Source organism: Haliotis rubra, unplaced genomic scaffold (assembly GCF_003918875.1).
Source record: "Haliotis rubra isolate DU_JTF1 unplaced genomic scaffold, ASM391887v1 Scf547, whole genome shotgun sequence".
Taxonomy (NCBI): Eukaryota; Metazoa; Mollusca; class Gastropoda; order Lepetellida; family Haliotidae; genus Haliotis; species Haliotis rubra.
Window position 1 is genome coordinate 145,648 of NW_025767243.1, and position 21,079 is coordinate 166,726.

The 21,079-nt window shown below is 40.6% G+C and overlaps 1 protein-coding gene across 1 annotated transcript in view; it reads right to left on the reverse strand.

Moving 5' to 3' along the window:
- Nucleotides 1–21,079, reverse strand: part of LOC124253615 — a 111,251-nt gene that overhangs the window by 19,282 nt on the left and 70,890 nt on the right. Inside the window, exons 5-6 of the mRNA XM_046687423.1 lie at nucleotides 10,570–10,654; nucleotides 4,577–5,125 (exon numbers count right to left, since the gene is read on the reverse strand). Coding sequence (XP_046543379.1) covers nucleotides 4,577–5,125; nucleotides 10,570–10,654 — 634 coding nt within the window. The remainder of the gene's footprint in view (nucleotides 1–4,576; nucleotides 5,126–10,569; nucleotides 10,655–21,079) is intronic.

Sequence of the window (21,079 nt, forward strand, 5' to 3'; positions counted from 1 at the left end):
CAGTGGTTGTTTGTTCCCCTATGTACCCCTGTAGGTGAACTTGGCAGGATTGATTCTATACTTCCATGCATTCCGACACACTCACAGGCCCTGTTTATCCAACTCTTATGCTGTGCAGGGTTTTATCAAAGCAATTTCTCAAGTGTGATAAATATTGGCGCTGATCTTGCCCCGGGCTAACAATGTTAGGGCCGAGGTCTGTGACGGGCTGCCTGGCAGTGTGTGAGTAATGTTGCTCTAGTTTGTCCCATCGGTGGCAAGGACATCGAACACTCTGTTACCACATGATTCCGACAACTCTTGTAGCATGCCCTTCGAACCCTTCCAAGCTTAGGCACCAATAGTGGTGTAACGATACAATACAGTACGGTATCGCGATATGAGGCTCATTATACAACACAAAGTCCTTCTCAATTTCCACAAGTCCGGGATCCTGGACTAACTGACTAATGGAAATGTTTATCTTTCCTGATACCATAAGATGACTGATATTTTCTTACTTCATTTGATTTGTTGATTTAGAATACAATTTTACATTACAAAGTGTGAGTGAGTGATTGAGTTTCTTTTACGCCACTTTTAGCAATATTCCAGCAATATCGCGGTGGGGGACACCAGAAATGGGCTTAACACATTGTACCCATGTGGGGATATCGAACCCGGATCTACAGCAGGACGAGCAAACGCTTTAAACACATACTACCCCAGCACCCCAAATTACAAAGTATTTGTATTGTTGTTTCACACCTAGTTCTCCAGGCTGACTTTTGCAGTTTCAACATGGGAATCAACACCAGACAACATGGATAGAATACAACTCCAAACAACAGCACAAAGGCTGCACTTTCTTCATGACTTATTTCTTATCATTTGGCATGGGTAGGGCTAAAAATAAAAAATAAAATCGATTTGGAGCACTTAAGTACTTAGGATATTTGAGCCATGTAGCTATTTGTTTATTGGTCAATGTTAATTCTTAGTGAAGGATATTAACAAGTTTTACATTAACAAGTGAATGTATCTACCCATCAGAAAAGGTTTTATTACCATGAGTTTTATGTCATTCTTAACTTGGTTAATGGATCTGCTGACCTTAAAATAAAAACATTAAAACAAAAGCAATAAATAATTACAAGGCTATTTTTCACTGCTGGCAGTAAAGATCACTTTGACAATAAGAATAATCCAAGCTATATGTATATGATGAGATTTTTTTTCGCATGAAAAGTAATATATAAATGTTAAATCTTAATCAAATGTCATGCCCACCAATCCATAAAACAAAATGTCAGATTTTATATATTTATAAGGACCTAAACCAGTAAAAGATTTAATATGTCGTATCTCCAACCAATCAAATCAAACTTAAACATGAGCGAACAAATCCCGAAGAATGCATTTATAGAAAAACAAAAAATCAACCTGCCAACCAACACAGCTGGGATAATGGTGTCTGCAAGTGTTCAAACAATATACAATGAATAAAAAAATATTATCAAAGAATTTAATGACTATTTTATTGTTATGTGGGTTTTTTTTCACTCCAAATCCCAAGAAAGGGCTTTGGAAGCCCACAAAATATATCCAAATTAAATCTCATCATGTTTTCTGACTGTATAGGCTCTGTGTGTCAAATATGTAAACAGAAGTATAAAAGTATCTGGCCTCAATATTGAGCTTATCACAACATGTGCCATTTACACGATCTTCCACTAAACATTTCTATGCCATACATCTTGAAGAGTTTACTACCATGTTGCAGTGTGGTTCACCCCCAGGAAGGTGAGGGTCAGATTATCTTTACTGTCCACCTGTGTTATAAATACTCGTAAATCCCTACTGGGAGATAAGACTCAATATGTATTGGGTACACAATATAATACCATATTGATCAAGCCTCTCACTACCTGTCATAGAGCCATCTACGCAGGTCACATTCTTCAAAGAAACACTGACACCTGGAATCCTGAGGATACAGCAAGTGGACACTTCAACAATCATGACGGATATTTCAATCTTGTTCACAGTCATGTTTGAGACATAATGGTAGACATAAAAAGATTGGGTTAATTGTTGCTTCACGTAGAAGACAGTAGTATTCCAGTCACATCATGCCACACTCTAAATAAACATGTCAAAGCCAGACAACCAGCGAGAGTTGGAATGAAAAATGTCCACACCATCAAGGTATCGATGACTCTAAATCGGGCACAGCCTCATGACCACACACCCTACAAACATGGCTGTCACTAACAACCTTTTCATTTCTTGGTCATTTGCAGTTTTAATTTGTGAATATGTTAGCTGTGTTTGTTGGTTGTTAACAGGCATTCAGTAATATTCTAGCAGCATCCTCAAAATACTTGTAGTGGACCAAACTATCCTGACTTCAGCATGTTTAGGCACCAAGCTTGACCGCCTGATCCATTAATATGGCCAGTGCTAACAAAGGGTCCTTAGAGGTGATACCTGTGAAGATCTGGGTTAGAATTGGTCTTCAGTAACCCATGCTTGTCTCTCCCGTGAAGATCTGGCTTAGAATTGGTCTTCAGTAACCCATGCTTGTCTCCCCCGTGAAGATCTGGGTTAGAATTGGTCTTCAGTAACCCATGCTTGTCTCCCCATGAAGATCTGGGTTAGAATTGGTCTTCAGTAACCCATGCTTGTCTCCCCCATGAAGATCTGGGTTAGAATTGGTCTTCAGTAACCCATGCTTGTCTCCCGTGAAGATCTGGGTTAGAATTGGTCTTCAGTAACCCATGCTTGTCGTAAGAGGCGATTAACTGGACTAACGGGATCGGGTGGACAGGCTCGCTGACTTGGTTGATGCTTGTCATCGTATCCCAATTGCGCGGACTTATGGTCATGATGTTGATCACTGGATTGTCTGGTCTGGTTATTTACAGACCGCCACCATATAGCTGGAATATGCCTCAGTTAAACTACAAAGCAACCAGTGGTAACAGTGGTAATGGTCTGAGTTCCATCTTGACCATGTCAATGTCCTGTTCTAGCTGTGGATGTTCTATATATGGTGCACACAAAAACTACAGATGATAATGGCTTCAAACCTTCGGACCAAAATGCCACTGCACCCAAACAGAAAATGTGTCCAGGTGTCAGTTCAAACACCAGAAATCATGACAAAACCTTGTTAAATCCCTAACAGACTTGACCAATTTTCCATATTGACAACCTCATTGGTTACCTTGTGGTAGCCCATGTGGGAAATGAACCTGGTCTTGGCCTAACAGACCATTGGCTAAACCCTAACAGACCTGGAACCCCAGTGTGCTTCTAGAGTTGAAACTATGATAAGCATATATTAAAGTATGGGATCACTTCATGGAACGGGGCTCTGGGATAAAAGGATATGCTGAATGGTGTCCCATAAAGACCCCCAATTCCACAAGGTGATCTTATCACAACCAGGATACTTTAATATAGGCTTATGATACAAGGTGATCTTAGAGCTACATCTATAACAGGTCAATGTTAGGTATGAGTTACGGTCATATATACAATACAGGAATAAAGTGATCTGTTGGATAGTGTCGGAAATAAACCAGGGACCATGTTCACAAAGTCAGATATTAGAACAACTAAAATATGTCGATGTTAAGGTATGAGCATTGCGGTTGTGTATACAATACCATCTGGAATAAAGGGGTATGTTGGATACAGTTGGAAATACCAATAGTCAAAGGCCCAGGTCCACAAAGTGATCTTAGCATTATGACTATTGAAAGTCTATAACGTATATAACCTTAATCTTGAAAAGTATATTCCCTGAGTTAAGGTATCCCAACAAAAGCGGAATTTGACGTTCTGGTGATTTCGACAATTGCATTGCATGCGCTATATCGGGGGAGTACGTGTGCGATCGGAGTGCACAAACAGTTTCACTGGTAGGGCGGCTGCCAAGTCGCTGTCGTGAGAAGTTTTATTGACAATGGAAATCGGGAAGTAAAGTTATATAAAAAGCAAACAAACATCAATATTATTTACCCGAGATCGTTATTACCACTTTAGATGCAAAATCAGTTCCCTTTATAACAAAAAATAGCAAGCGAAAATTCAGTTAGATCAGTCGTCTGCTGGTGACAGGCAATATATAAATAGGAAGCCACATGATCACAACACTCCCTAGCAGTGCGGCGCAAAAAGTATTGCTCATCGTCGAAAACCCATACAAAATACCCGGATGTTACGAGCGGCAACAGTTTTGCCGATACGATACCATCAACACTATTTTTGTAGGGAACACTTGATATTTTTGTGTGAAATAGATGAAAATATCCTTTATCACTCAAGGTTAGTAAAATACAAACTATAAATGATATTACAGAAAAAAAATATGTTAATGTCTTACATCGTCGAAAACCCCTGACACCGGGATAATACATCAAAAAGGACTGAGACCACTTTGTTGAACTGGACCCTGGATTCTGTGGATAACATTAATCTTGCAAAGTAAAGACTTAGGTCCCTGGATTAAAGTAATACATCAGAAACACATGCGTCTATTTTCAATCTGAAAACTGTCAAGTTTCCGAAAATGAAACAGGAAACTCACCATTATTGTCAGGTAAGTCCTTCAGTGATTTCTTCACCCGTTTCTGCTTCCCAGAGTCCTCTCTTCGCCTATCTAAGCCACCATCACTATGTTCGCTAGCGAAATTATTTGGAAGATTTTCGGTTCTAGTCCTTCCATTTCTCATGGTACCCGTCGGAACTTGAACATTGACACGTGACAAACGTGTCCCATCCCATCTCACATCCTGGTAAGTCCGTGATGATGGAATGTGATCGTTCAAGAAGCGAAGCTCTGTCTCCCGGATGGCACGACTGTCCGTGAGCGTGGACTGGACGTCGAGGGACTGAGCGGACGATGCTGTGGAAGACTCCTGGTGGGCAACACTATCCAGATATGTCCCATCTGTGTTCACTTCACGAAGGTGAAGGTTATGCGAGAAGTCAACTCGCTTTGGGCTACCCATCCTTACATCACGGCTGCCATAGTAATCCTGTCGGTATCCATCCCGTGCTCGAGAACGAGACTCCCTGTCTGTTTTCCGTGATCCTACTCGTCCTTGAGGGTCACCTTCCTCATGATACTTCTCATCTGAAATACACATGCCAAGACATGAATCACTACTGCACTATGAAAGTCAATGTAACAAAAATCTCTAGAACTGTGACAAATACAATATGTTTTTACGAATATACAGTAACAAATTTGAAATTTATTCATGAATACTTCATGTTAATATCAGCAAATTAAAAAACAAACATGTCGTGTAATCGCTTAAACTGAAACATATAAATGACATTTTCTTCAAAGTAAAAGGAGAAATCCATTGTGAACAATGTGAATGAGTCAGTGAGTGAGTGAGTATGGATTTATGCTGCCTTTAGCAATCTTCCAGCAATATCACATCAGGGAACACCAGAAATGGGCCTCACTCATTGTACCCATGTGGGGAATCAAACCGGTGGCGTGACAAGCGAATGCTTTAACCACTAAGCTACCCCAACGGCCCCTAATTACTGGGGCCTTAGCAAAATGACACAAGTTACACCACTGTGTGGTTTGGATGGGTTCCATTTTTGCATATCTCACTAAGGTAAACAACAAACTATAGTGCGTTTGGCTCAAAAGCGGACCGATGAATTGCAATCTAACTCAAAAACTAATAAACATATAATACTCAATGAAACACTGATCATAATCAAAATATCAGACCAACTCTGTGATTTGATTGCAGAATTTATGTCCTAAAATTAAAAAAGTTGTTTAACAAACTATCATTAAAATATTGACACAGTTCACTATTTGTTACGAGGAAGGAGTGCAGAGAAAGGGACAGCCAGGTGTAAGAAAAGCACGAGCACAAGTGCCCACCAAGTTATTAATTCATTAGCCTGTGCATCCTTTATAGCACATCCGGCTGTCCCTTTCTCTGCACTCCTCCCTCATAACAAATAGTGAACTGTGTCGATATTTTAATGATAGTTTGTTAAACAACTTTTTTAATTTTAGGACATAAATTCTGCAAACACCTCTCAGAGTTGGTCTGACGTTTTCATTATGATCAGTGTTTCATTGAGTATTTTATGTTTATAAGTTTTCGAGTTAGATTGCAATTCATCGGTCTGCTTTTGAGCCAAACGGACTATAGTTCCAAGTAAAAACACTCTCAGTATTTGACTCTAGTAACTATGAATAATGAAGTGAATTCATAAAAGGATATGGTTCGATTCAACTAATTCTAGTGAATTGTAACAGGACAAACCATCACTATCAACCACTGTATCATACACAGACCTCGTACACCCAATAATACACACACCTCGTACACCCAACAATACACACACCTCGTACACCCAATAATACACACACCTCGTACACCCAATAATACACACACCTCGTACACCCAACAATACACACACCTCGTACACCCAACAATACACACACCTCGTACACCCAACAATACACACACCTCGTACACCCAACAACACACACACCTCGTACACCCAACAATACACACACACCTCATACCACAATACACCCAACAACAATATACACAGACCTCGTGACAGCCAACAATACACACACCTCGTGACACCCAACAATACACACACCTCGTATACACCCAACAATACACACACCTCGTACAGACACCCAACAATACACATACCTCACACAACCAACAATACACACACCTCGTACACCCAACAACACACACACCTCGTACACCCAACAATACACACACCTCGTACACCCAACAATACACACACCTCGTACACCCAACAATACACAGACCTCGTACACCCAACAATACAGACCTCATACACCCAACAATACACAGACCTCTTACACCCAACAATACACACACCTCGTACACCCAACAATACAGACCTCATACACCCAACAATACACACACCCCCAACAATACACCCAACAATACACACACCTCGTACACCCAACAATACACAGACCTCGTACACCCAACAATACACAGACCTCACACAACCAACAATACACACACCTCGTACATCCAACAACACACACACCTGGTACACCCAACAATACACACCTCGTACACCCAACAATACACACCTCGTACACCCAACAATACACACAGACTTTGTACACCCAACAATGCACAGGCCTCGTATATCAGCAATCCCTCGGGATTCACACACTGGCCAACTGTCAGCTCCACATTCCTACTGATGACCTCAACAAATACAAGAATTACAAGTACCTCTGTACAATAAATCAGTCATGCACAATCGCCTATAATCCCAGTCTATAATACTATTCCCTGCACTGATACTGTGTCAAACAGGGTTAACAGTCTCAAGATAGCTTACAATACTCAGCCCAGGAATCTAAGTCTTACTCTACATGGTCTGAGAGTAACATTAACCTACCCCAGTGCAACCCTAAGACAATCATGTAATACCATTAACAGCAACACGTGGATAGTGTAAGACTCCAGGGAATAACCTGAAGACTGAATCTGGTAACATTCTGGCCAGTCTGGTAAACTAGTCAACAACTGTTCCCATACTAACATAAAAAACACAGTAAAACACAACAAAACCCTGTGTCAGCGATTATTGATGTGCTTGGGAGACCTCGTATACACACACCTCTTACACCCAACAATACACACACCTCGTACACCCAACAATACATTGTCAGGGCATTGTACAAAATCTACTGTCAAAACGATATCTCCTAGGAGATATCGTCTGATCTCACACAAGCGATATCTCCTGTGGAACACAGTTTTGGATGATAAATATTGTTTATACCATACCAGCATTTTATTCTGTTTGACAGTCAAGTATTCATTTGGGTAAAAACCCAAACTGTAGGTGCAGGTTATAAATCCTTGAAACCATACCAGTATTCAGGACTGTCTGATACAACCAGTAATCCAAAATGTCCGTGTATGTTACATATTATTTATACCACACCAGCATTTATTCTGATTGACTACTCTTTTAGTGACCAACCCCAATTCTAGGTCAATGTTATAAATCCTTAATACCACATGAGTATTTAATTTTGACCATGGTACAATCCTAACCTTTCATCTTTAAACGGTACATATATTATGAGCCTAAATCCCTGTGCTTTAAACCATCTCATTTGCTGATTCCACACATGGAACCAAACCTGGATCATCGCTTCCCGTCATTGTGGACAAAAGACGCAAGACCTTTATTCATTAGGTATTATCTCCCAACAATGAACATTCCAGCTAGTGAGGTGTATGTGTGTATACGCTCTCTGTCAGCACAAACAATACGCCGGTAACACACAGGGACCTCCACAACATCAACGGCATTCCACACCCTCAACAACAGCTGGCGTCAACTGCCGTAATGCCAAGTCGGGGAAATATCACACTATATCCACGTAGGAGAATTAACCCGACAAACTCCCCTTTCACAATCAACAAGCAGGAATGAGTCATTCAAGCCACAAATCAAAAGTATAGAGTTTCAGTGTCAACAACTGACAGTTCATGTATGTGACTTGACAATTAGGGTCACCAATAGTCGGCAGTCTTCCAATGCTGAAGGATATGAAAGCTTTTGACAGAGAAGCTTCTCCGAGGAAGATTCCAACACAAGAGATGATATCACACATTTATGTACTAGGATAATTTTAGGCTGCTTCATGCCATGATAATCAGCTATTAACCTTAACCAATTTGTAGAGTGAGTGAGTGAGTGAGTTCGGTTTTACGCCGCTTTTAGCAATGTTCCAGCAATATCACGGCAGGGGACACCAGAAATGGGCTTCACACACTGTACCCATGTGGGGAATCGAACCCGGGCCTTCGGCGTGACGAGCGAACACTTTAACCACTAGGCTACCCCACCGCCCCACCAATTTGTAGAGTGAGAAGCAAACAAAATCATGTAGAATTTAAAACTCTTTGCAATATAGTGCCAATGGCAAAATGTGCAAGGAGGGCACTCAGAGATTGTTTTGTCTTGAAAAGAACACCTTTGGAAATTGTTATCATGTTAGCATCTGCCTTTTTCAATAAGCATTAGGGAAACTGTTTTCAATTGAACATCATCAGTTTTAAATTTCCGCTATATTATCATGATGGCTGCTTCACTAAGTTTAACGCTCACCTTGTCTGAACATCCACTATGATTTCCTTTTTCACAATCAATCACAACCAATCATATGTAACTGTCAAAATCTTGAACACAACTGCCATTAATTACTAACGGACACCATTCAGGTGAACAGCTACCTCAGCCTGACACAAATCGGACTCCTGTGTGCCTGGAGATGTCGCAGAAGCTGTCAGAATGTTCTGAATGAGAGCTATTAAAAGTTCTGTGTTCCGTGCATTCTCTGGTCCCGTCATTCCCCGACATTGACTCGGTACAAAGCGTCTTATCGCTTCCCTTCAGTTGAATAAACCTCAGTGCATTTAAATCATCTATTCCAAGTTATGATTTACGATAGGTCAGTGTTGATATTCAAGTCAATTTTTATTCAAATATTCCAAATTCAAAGAATAGGTGCTTAAAAAAGGGAAATGAATGACTGAATTGGGGACACAGCTCTATGAATGAACTGAAAGCTACGTGTTAGTGCTTCTTTCAGCTCTGTACGCCGACAACGTCTTATGTAAACAGTAAGGGTGTAGTTATTATAGCCTGTTAGCTTAATGTGTGTATGTCTAAGTAGAATACCTTTACCGTTACATGGTAACCATTTGATGAATCAAACTTGGGTGCCTGCCATATGAGAATACTTGAAGTACCAGGGTACCTATTGCCTCTAACCCAAAGTCATCTTAGGATTACAGTGATCGTAAATCTGCCTAACACTATGGAAGATACTCTACCACCTGGACCCCGTGTTCCACAAAGTCATCATAGCATTACCATGATTGTAAGTTTGTCTAAGAATATGGACAATACTCTACCACTTGGACCCCATTCCACAAAGCCATCTTGGGATCACTGTGATCCAAAGTCTGTCTAAGAGTATGGAAGACATTCTACCACTTGGGCTCCATTCCAAGAAGCTCTCTTAGGATTACAGTGATCGTCAGTCTGGCTAAGAGTATGGAAGATACTCTACCACCTGGACCCCATTCCACAAAGCTCTCTTAGGATTACGGTGGTTAGTCTGGCTAAGAGTATGGAAGACATTCTACTATCTTGATCCTGCTCCACAGAGTATCTGTTTAAGAGTATGGGAGACACTCTACCAAAAGAACCCCGTTCCACCAAGCTATCTTAAAATTACAGTGATTGTAAGTCTGTCTAAGAGTATGGACAACACTCTACTATCTGGATCCTTTAAGAGTATGAGAGATACTCTACCAAAAGAACCCTGTTCCACCAAGCCATCTTAAAATTACAGTGATTGTAAGTCTGTCTAAGAGTATGGACAATACTCTACCACCTGGACCCCGTTCCACTAAACCTCTGTTTAAGAGTATGGGAGACGCTCCAACACAGCTTTGTGAAAAAGGTGCAGAGAATCTGAGACCTTAATGTAATTTTACTCACCTATTCTGCTGACCTTGCGATGACCACCAGAGGGCGCTGTTTTACTTCGCTGATAGGCGGAGTAGTCATACCTGTCACAGCTAGCCTGTAGGCAACAGAAAACATCTTGGTCAGACCAGAAAATAAATATTTCATTCATCTGAAAAGAATACCTCTATACAGCCAAACCCTAAATTCCAGTTGGGACCTCCTGACGAAAAGTGTCACATAACTAGAGAATGTCACCAAGAATGTTTTCTGATTATATCACGATAGTGTCATATGAATAAGACTAGAGCTGCAGCGATTCAGCCAGTCCTCCGTTCGATTTGATTCCATTTTCAATATTGGACCCTCGATTCAATCATTTTCGATTCGATTCTTCATACATGCAAAAACATCAGATTTCATTTAACTCTCAGACTCAGCTTTTTTTAGTGAGAAACTTGGCGATGTCTCTAACTAACAACAATTCTCATTGGATACTTTGCCCGGCGTCAACCAATCACATTTCACCTTATTTCAGTGCTGGAAACTGCTCGAGTTGAGTCAAAATGACATTCTGGCTGTGGAAATAATTTAAATAGGTATTCACATAGGCGGATCCAGAAATTTTCAATAATTACCCAACAATGGAAATAAGGACACCCCTATGATCAAAGTACCCTGAATCACTTGACGACAACGCTAATGGACTTTATGGCATGCAGTTGTAATCGTCCACACACCACTACCCAAGCAGCAAGCCAAAACCTCTTCATTAGATGTGGATTCACTTAAATAATCATCATTGGCATGGAAGGATGGAATAGGCTAACAGAGACTAAGGTCAATCAAATGAGTGACCATGCTCACAGTGGCATTCAGCGTTAAACCAGTCAATCGATGGAAGCGATCTTCCAGCGGAGCATGACCATCAAGCTAATTATTCTGCCACGCTTCAGCAGTCATTAACAGTGAGATGGTGTGGGCAAGCTTCCAGCTATTACTTGGTCAGAGGGATGTCTATAGACACCTGGAAATAGCTCAGCATAACTCTTTGTGAATGAAAGTGATGTTGGTCCAGATGGACCAAAGTACTTGTTCACATCATTGATGAAGAAAGATGAAAGGGTTCTTAAAACACTATTCCCACTGAATAGTTACGAGACATCCTACTGGTAAATCAATTTTGGTTTCAATATTTCATTGAGACATTTCACTCTGTGGAAATACATAAAAATGTTTTGTCAGCAATTTAACTCAGGATATAATTTGGGAACAACTGTTGACATTGGTGTACTGGTGCTGGAGGTGAGGTGAAATTGGGTTTAATGTCGTGCTTGAGAATATTTCGCTCATATGACGACGTGCATGCGTGTGTATGTGCGGCTGCTTGTACTAGCCCAGACTGAAGCTGGTTTTAAAGTGCTTGCCCACTGAGATACCATGCCACAGTGAAGCATGAATACCCCACTCAGACACATTATACTGACTCCGAGCCGACCAGTCCTTGTTGTACCCATTAATGCCAAACGCCAGGCAGGGACCAACAAGTACCATATTTTAACGTCTTTTGGTATGACACGGTCGGGGATCGAACCAGCGACCTTCCGCTCTCCGGGCGGACGCCATAACCACTACACCATGGAGGCGGTCTTGGTGCTGGAGATTGTTCCAGTTGTACATATAGGTCTCCTTGTAGAGGCTATATTGACAGTCCAAACCAGAATGCGGTGTTTTAAGACAGTCAACAGAGCAGGACATTTCTCCAGGTGGACAAACAGGTCACCTATATTGACAGTCGAAAGTAGGTTCTGGTGGTTTAGACAGTCAACAGTGCCGGATATTTTTCCAGATGCACATATAGGTCACCTTGGAGAGCCTATATTGACAGTCCATCCAGGGGGTATTTGGAATGGATGGCTAATTTGATGCTAGATCTCAAAGAGCTGCTTCAGGCTACTGGTGTGATGTGTATCAATACATTGAATACATGACCTACAGAGCTACACACATCGGAAGAGAGCTCAATAAAGGAAGCATTAAAATGCTTCATAACTGTAACCGAAGTATTGGGACATTAACCAATGTCATGCTGTTCAATAACGTTTCCTGAAACATGTGATTCTATTAAGATCGAGGCAATATCTATCCGATATTTGAGCAACGTGTCATAAAGCTTGCTGTCACCTGTGGTAAAGCAAATACAGCTTATTGAGTCTGGTCTGGGCACAATGTCACACAATGAACCAAGTCATAAGTCACACAACCAAATCCATTAGTTTCCTCTTACAACTAGCTTGTTGGGAACCAATCTCAACCAATCTCATCCTTCTCTATTGTATCCATGTGGGGAATCGAACCCGGGTCTTCAACGTGACAAGCAACTGCTTTAACCACTAGGCTACCCCACCGCCCCTTGTGCCCACATGATCATGTGAAAGAAAGGAACAAGGAGAATGTGTATCCCATGATTTCATCGTTGAAAACTAGGAGTGAGTTAAAATTTAATGTCAGTGTTTCAGCCATATCATGACATAAATACTTAGAATACTCACAAACAATCTAAATGTTTAACTTTATATCTTCAACAACTCTTAGTCATATCAATGTTTACATGCAAGAGCTTCTTCCTCACTGACCAATATTCCTCCTAGCATAAAATTCTGATGTGCCAGAGAAAACTCAATAAAGCATTCTAAGCCATTGAATTTACAATATGTGTGAACAGACTAACAAGCTTGACAATCGTACAGTCAATAAAACGTCAGCAGGTGAGGAGTTGCCATATATATATCAGATTTTCGTCACAGATTTTGATTTGGCATTACATTGTTGCAATTGATTTCAGTCCCGTAAATATGTGTCATATTGCCGGGCATTTGTCACACATAGCCTTGATACATATTGATTCCAGCAGAGAGTTGGTTTGAATGTGAAAGGAGGATACCTGTGTGGAGAGTAGTATCACAATGAACTGATGCCAATCAGATGCACACCAAAAACATATTGCTCCAATGACTCACTCATCCAATGAAGATAATGTTAGTTGTCATGAAAGTACTATTGGTAAATAGGGACACTGGAATGATTTCTCATTACACATATCATTGAAATACTTTTTATCAATTGTGAACGTCTCAGTATGAACATGTAAGCCTAGTCTGTGGTCTTTTCATCAAAATGCCATCTAAATTGAACATGTGAAACAACGAACAAAGGGGAGAGTTCTATGGATATACAGTATCTTTATTATTGATATGAGTGACGGTGTAGCTACTAACACTGATATCAAGTAAGTGATAACAAGTATAGTAGCTACACAGAAACATCATTCACATTAATAATAACAAAGTTGTATATCCATAGAACTCTCCCAGTTTGTTAATCACACCAACTTCTAAATGCCACTCAAAGAAGTTATGTAACACCGCACTCATCAATATTCAAGCTATAGGACAACAGACTGATGTCATGATAAACGATTCACATCATCATGGTATGACTGCACATGATCAACAAAGTCATGAAGTCTGACCACCCAATCAGTTTACGATCAGCATGGGATATAATTATTCCGACCAGAGTACAAATGCAAAGTGAGATCTCTTGTACTCCTGACATTTACTTCACCCCTCCCATTACCATTCTTCTTCTCACCCACTTTCACTCGGTCAAAACCACCCTCACTCCAGCACGGACACTCACCCCAAGCCCAGCCACAGAGCTAGGTCATTCTTCATAGAGATTTCGGGGCTCAAACTGTAAGAAGTCTGTGTTGAGCATGAGAGTCATGACCAGTTAAGCCCCACAACGATCCGGGTTAGTACTGGTCTTCAGCAACCCGTTTATCATAGGACCTGTGAAGATCCAGGTTAGAATATTGATCTTCAGTAACCCATGCTTGTCGTAAGAGGTGACTAACGGGATTGGGTGGTCAGGCTCGCTGACATGGTTGACACATCGGTTCCCGATTGAGCAGATCGATGCTCATGCTGTTCATCACTGGATTGTCTGGTTCAGACTCGATTATTTACAGTCCAACACCATATAGCTAGAATATTGCTGAGTGTGGCATAAAACTAAACTCACTCACTCCCTGTTTGTCATAGAAAGTTACTAACAGGATCAGGTGGTCAGACTCAATGTGATTCCAAAGCTCTGGAGGCTTGGAGGCTACACTCTATTTGCATGTCTAAACCTGTTCCACGTGCTCTTGTAGCAAGGAGAAGATTGCCCTGGTAGTAGAGTAATTGTGCTGAACGGCATTTCAGTAATCAGCTTCATAATTTTGTACAAGTATCCATGAAGACCTGGGTTAGAATTGATCTTCAGCAAGCCATGATTTCTGTAACAGGCGACTAACGGGATCGGGTGATCAATCTTGCTGACTTGGTTGACACGTCATCATATCACCAATTGTGTATAGATCAATGCTCATGCTGTTGGTCACTGGATTTTCTGGTCCAGACTTGATTATTTACAGACCGCCGCCATACAGCTGGAAAATTGCTGAGTGCTGCGTAAAACAACCGCGAAACAAACAAACATGACCAACTAAGCACTGAGGTCATTTTATGGAACTGGACCTTGTATCGAGCAGATCCACTGGGACAGATCAATCATCATGAAGTACTTTCAACAAATGAACACATTCTCTAAATACAAAAGTAAGTAGATACACTCCAATGCACTATTACCCATGGGATATTTGGCTTTCTTTGTTCCAATCTTTTAACAGTAAACTCACCAACCAAACAAACAGTGTATTAGAAAAATGCAGGTGAACCCGAGTGTACTGGAAATATTCAAGGTAGGATTTACATCACAGTCAACACTTGTTCTGACTTACACGAGATGGTAAACTAACTTGTTCAAATATGGATGACTGTGATCAATATGATTCCAATACTCTGGAGGCTTGGATGCTACGCTCTATTAGCATCGCTACACCCACATCCTCTTGTAGCAAGGGGAGGGTTGCCCTGGTAGTCGAGTAAGAATGCTGAACTTTAAGCCCCTTTGAAAAGCATTTCAGTAATCAGCTTCATAATTATGTACCCATGAAGATCCAGGTTAGAATTGGTCTTCAGCAACCAACGATTGCTGTAAGAGGCGACTAATGGGATCGGGTAGTCAGAATCGCTGACTTGGTTGACACGTTTCACCATATTCCGATGTGTAGATCGATGATCATGCTGTTGATCACTGGATTGTCTGGTCCAGACTTGACCATTTACAGACCTCCGCTGTATAGCTGGAATATTGCTGAGTGCGGCATAAAACAACAACCAACCAAACCACAGTAAGCTGCCAGATATTTAAAAAAATAAATTCAGAGATGAATATCATTTTTTAAATCACCTTGCACAATGTACTTTTCGTCCGTTTTCAACCGTCTGAAGCAAAAGTTTTTTTAAAAGCATTTTTGGGGAACAATGTATTTTTTGGATAACATCCCGGACAATTAACCAATATATCAAATGGTCAGTGAGGAGTGAGAAGACACTGCTGAAACCTACAGGTAAAACATCATCTTCATCAGGAAGAGACTATGATGCAAAACTTTTCTAATACATATCATATTTGCCATATTAAGAGACCTGCTGTTACAAGCACCTATTGACCAACTACATACAATCCAACCATTACATCCCTTCAGTCCCAACTATCTGGAAAATCTGCAAATGACAAGGATCTTTCCTACACAACATCAAGCAAGTCCACCTGTACGTAACCTCCACTTGTGATCCAACTACCTGTAACACAAGGCTACACCCTACACACCGTCAAGCAAGCCTACAGGTACATCTACCTCCACTTGTGATCCAACTACCTGTAACACAAGGATCTGTCCTATACACCATCAAGCAAGCCTACCTGTACATCCAACTCCACTTGTGATCCAACTACCTGTAACACAAGGATCTGTCCTATACACCATCAAGCAAGTCTACCTGTACATCCAACTCCACTTGTCATCCAACTACCTGTAACACAAGGATCTGTCCTATACACCATCAAGCAAGCCTACCTGTACATCCAACTCCACTTGTGATCCAACTACCTGTAACAAAAGGATCTGTCCTATACACCATCAAGCAAGTCTACCTGTACATCCAACTCCACTTGTGATCCCACTACCTGTAACACAAGGATCTGTCCCAACCACACCATCAAGCAAGCCTACCTGTACATCCAACCCCACTTGTGATCCAACTACCTGTACCACACAGCTATTCCTATGTGAATGTCCATGTACACCAGGTATCTGCCCTGTACTACTAAAATCAATACAATCAGCTAGCAGCAACAGTCCCCACGTGAGGACATCTTCAGTTTTCTGCTTGTCACTAGAAATGTCCTGACAGTGTCACCTGACTGACAGAACATGTTCTGCTACTTGAGCTGGTGGCATATCCAGATCAACCACTTCCTGTACCGGAAATTGCCTCAACATCTTCCATCCACAGCTTTATCTGGAGTTAACAACAGTCCAGTGGGTTTATATTCCTGTTATCCATGTCTGTATGAAGTGGGTTTATATTCCTGTTATCCATGTCTGTATGAAGTGGGTTTATATTCCTGTTATCCATGTCTGTATGAAGTGGGTTTATATTCCTGTTATCCATGTCTGTATGAAGTGGGTTTATATTCCTGTTATCCATGTCTGTATGAAGTGGGTTTATATTCCTGTTATCCATGTCTGTATGAAGTGGGTTTATATTCCTGTTATCCATGTCTGTATGAAGTGGGTTTATATTCCTGTTATCCATGTCTGTATGAAGTGGGTTTATATTCCTGTTATCCATGTCTGTATGAAGTGGGTTTATATTCCTGTTATCCATGTCTGTATGAAGTGGGTTTATATTCCTGTTATCCATGTCTGTATGAAGTGGGTTTATATTCCTGTTATCCATGTCTGTCCATGTCTGTATGAAGTGGGTTTATATTCCTGTTATCCATGTCTGTATGAAGTGGGTTTATATTCCTGTTATCCATGTCTGTATGAAGTGGGTTTATATTCCTGTTATCCATGTCTGTATGAAGTGGGTTTATATTCCTGTTATCCATGTCTGTATGAAGTGGGTTTATATTCCTGTTATCCATGTCTGTATGAAGTGGGTTTATATTCCTGTTATCCATGTCTGTATGAAGTGGGTTTATATTCCTGTTATCCATGTCTGTATGAAGTGGGTTTATATTCCTGTTATCCATGTCTGTATGAAGTGGGTTTATATTCCTGTTATCCATGTCTGTATGAAGTGGGTTTATATTCCTGTTATCCATGTCTGTATGAAGTGGGTTTATATTCCTGTTATCCATGTCTGTATGAAGTGGGTTTATATTCCTGTTATCCATGTCTGTATGAAGTGTCCACAATCTATGCTATTCTTTCAATCACTCATGAAGGTAAGTAAAAGCAACCAAAACATCACAGATATAGATGTTATATTCCTGTTATCTTAAATAGTAGAACTCTTTATATTCCTGAAGATAACACAATCTGTAAAACAGGGTTTATATTCCAGATCTGCCAACAACTGAGGGTAGATAACCATACTAAAGACCAGTAAGAGACTAGTTGGATTTGACCAATGGTGTCTAACTCTGATGACTACAACATGCCATAAACTTATGAATTGACAGATATATGTTTTCCCAGCATCTTGCAGTATATTTCTGTTCAATATAACCTTAGTTTACTGCAGATAGAAATTGAGAAATTGAAATATGTTTTTTAGCTTTTAGCATGTCCCTGTATTCTTCTCTGAGTGAGTTTTAGTTTTACACCATTTTAGCAATATTCCAGCAATATCATGGCAGTGGACACCAGAAATGGGCTGTACCCATGTGTAGGAATCGAGGTCTTTGGCCTGAGAAGTAACGCTTTAACCACTAGGCTACCCCACTTCACCTTGAAACAAAGGACAGTCAGCACTGGTCTGCACAAGTGCCACTCCTCAGGTTTCTGGCAATCAAGGATACAATGACCATAAACCTAATGAATCTTGGTTGATCCATTACTGCCTGCCATCACCAGTCAGAGCAAGGCGAGTGGACACACACACTATAGCTGCTATGTAAACATACAGAGCCTAATTAGTCCACGCTTACATATAAGTAGCACTGTTTCAAGGTATTTATAGCAGAGGTAAACAATAACATATATAATTCAAAAGGTTCACGAGATATGTGGCAAGTCAATTGAATTTTTAGGTTTCCAAATACAGTAAAAAATAAGGTAATAATGAACTGAAAATGTAAAGCTAATTAAAGTTCCTTATATCTGTAGTCCATTACACGCATTTTCACTAAAATACAGACCAAGTGGCATGGACAAACAGTTGGGTACATCCATCAGTTCATTGTAAGCGTGTCCGTTATAAACAGGTTACTGTATTTGAAACCGCTTGTCTTGATGTCATTGCATATTCGTTTGGAAGGCAAGAAATATATGGGAGAATATTTCCCATGTTAACATTAAAACTTTCTATGAAACGGTGTTAGTATTTACTAAAGGCATTAATAGTACCATTATGAATAAAAGATTCTATTTATTGTAATATCTTGATGAGCAAGTGTCTTGGTTATTGTTCTATTTCCTTGATGTGCAGTGAACCAGTAATGGCTGATGCCCTCGTGAGGCTGAACAAGACAGCACATGTCACAGAACTGGCCTCCACACATGGTTGTGGTATATCACTTGTACAAGCCTGGACATCACGAGACAGTCTCACGGGGACCTCCACAACCTTCAAATACAGGACTTTGTCTTTGTATCTCATAGAGGTACATTTTCCATGATATACTGGGGTCCTGGTGTCCCTGTGTTTAGCTTCTTCAATGTTAGTTTGTTTGGTTGGTTGTTTTTATTTGTCTGTCTGTAGTATAACACTACACTCAGCAATTTTCCAGTGGTATGTGTGAGTGAGTGAGTTTGGTTTTACGTCGCTTTTAACAATATTCCAGCAATATCACGGCGGGGGACACCTGAAATGGGCTTAACACATTGTACCCATGTGGGGAATCGAACCCGGGTCTTCGGCATGACGAGCGAACACCTTGACCACTAGGCTACCCCACCGCTCCAGCGATATGTGTGAGTGAATGAGCATTGATATTGCTAGAATTCAGCAATATCGTAGCAGGGTACCCAAACCCGGGTCTTCTGCAGGATAAGTGAACACTTTAACCACTAGGCTACCCCTGCCTTCAAGGTATATAAAGATGTTCTAAAATAATCAAGTTTGGGCTTGACATCCAAGGACTGATGTTTTGAGCAATGAGCCATGCAATCTGGGTACAATGATATAAAATAACTTTAAATAACAATTTTAAACAGAAGTGACAAAACCCTTTCCACATCAAGTAAATCTCTGCTAAAGGCAGAGTTAATTGTACAATTGTGACAATATCAAGAGTATAGATATATTTATGTTACGATTCTTCTTGAAGCAAAAATTGCAACTTTTCTGTCCTGGAAACGTTTCAGAAGCGTCATAACCTTTCCACGTCCAGAAGAAATCTCTGCTAAAAGCAGAGTTGATTGTACAATTGTGACAATATCATGAGTACATATTTGTTCCAGCAGTATTACAGCTGTACAATGTTGTTTGTAAACACATCGAGTCTGAACCAGATAATCCAGTGATTGTCACCATGTGATACAATGACAGAGCATGTGTTTATGAATCACTATGAAATAGTGATACCAGGTGTTTGCGAACACTGATCATGAAACTAAGCAGAATGAAATCTGAAATACTGACACCTCCAGCCATCCTCACTAACGTCCTTAGAACAGCCTGAGTTAAGAAGAGCATTATTTCACAGTAATACATTTTATGGTCATCTTCGAAATTCCTAAAGCAGAAATTCTGCAGTGCCAGATTATCAATGTCAGATAAGCAATGACTTGTGGCAACTTACTTGTCTGATTTCATCAATCAAATGCTCCAGGTGATTTAAGACTTCCTACCGGCCAGCTTCAACCAACAGAACCATCACTTCCCAGGAATACATTCTCAAAGCACTAATTCATGTACAATAATGCAGACTTGGTGTGCAGTGTTCAACAAGTTAGAAACAGATGCCTTTGGAAGATCATACACCATTCATCAGGATGCATCACCAGCAGCAGGAGCTGACTTGCCCTCCTTTAGCAAACAGTAACACTCATCCACAAGTCTGTAACTGGATGATGATGTCCAGTACTTCAACCTCCATGCAAACCAGATGTGGCAAGTCTGCTGCTCTGCAGTAATCCAAAAAGCTACTGGAGTTCCTCTAGGGACACTTGCAACAGCTATGGCAGAAGAAACATCACTGTGAACACCTAGAATTCTCCATCACATTCACTGAAGTAGCAACAAGATCAAGACTCAGTATCATGCACCATAGTAAAGCTGAAACTGCTCAGCAAGGTTGGAGAAGATTCTTGAGGAACACCAGGAAAGAAAACAGTGGGTAGTCCTTTCTCACACCACATTCACTGAAGCAACTTAAGGTATGCAGCTCTGTCCACTCAAGCCAACACACTTTTCAG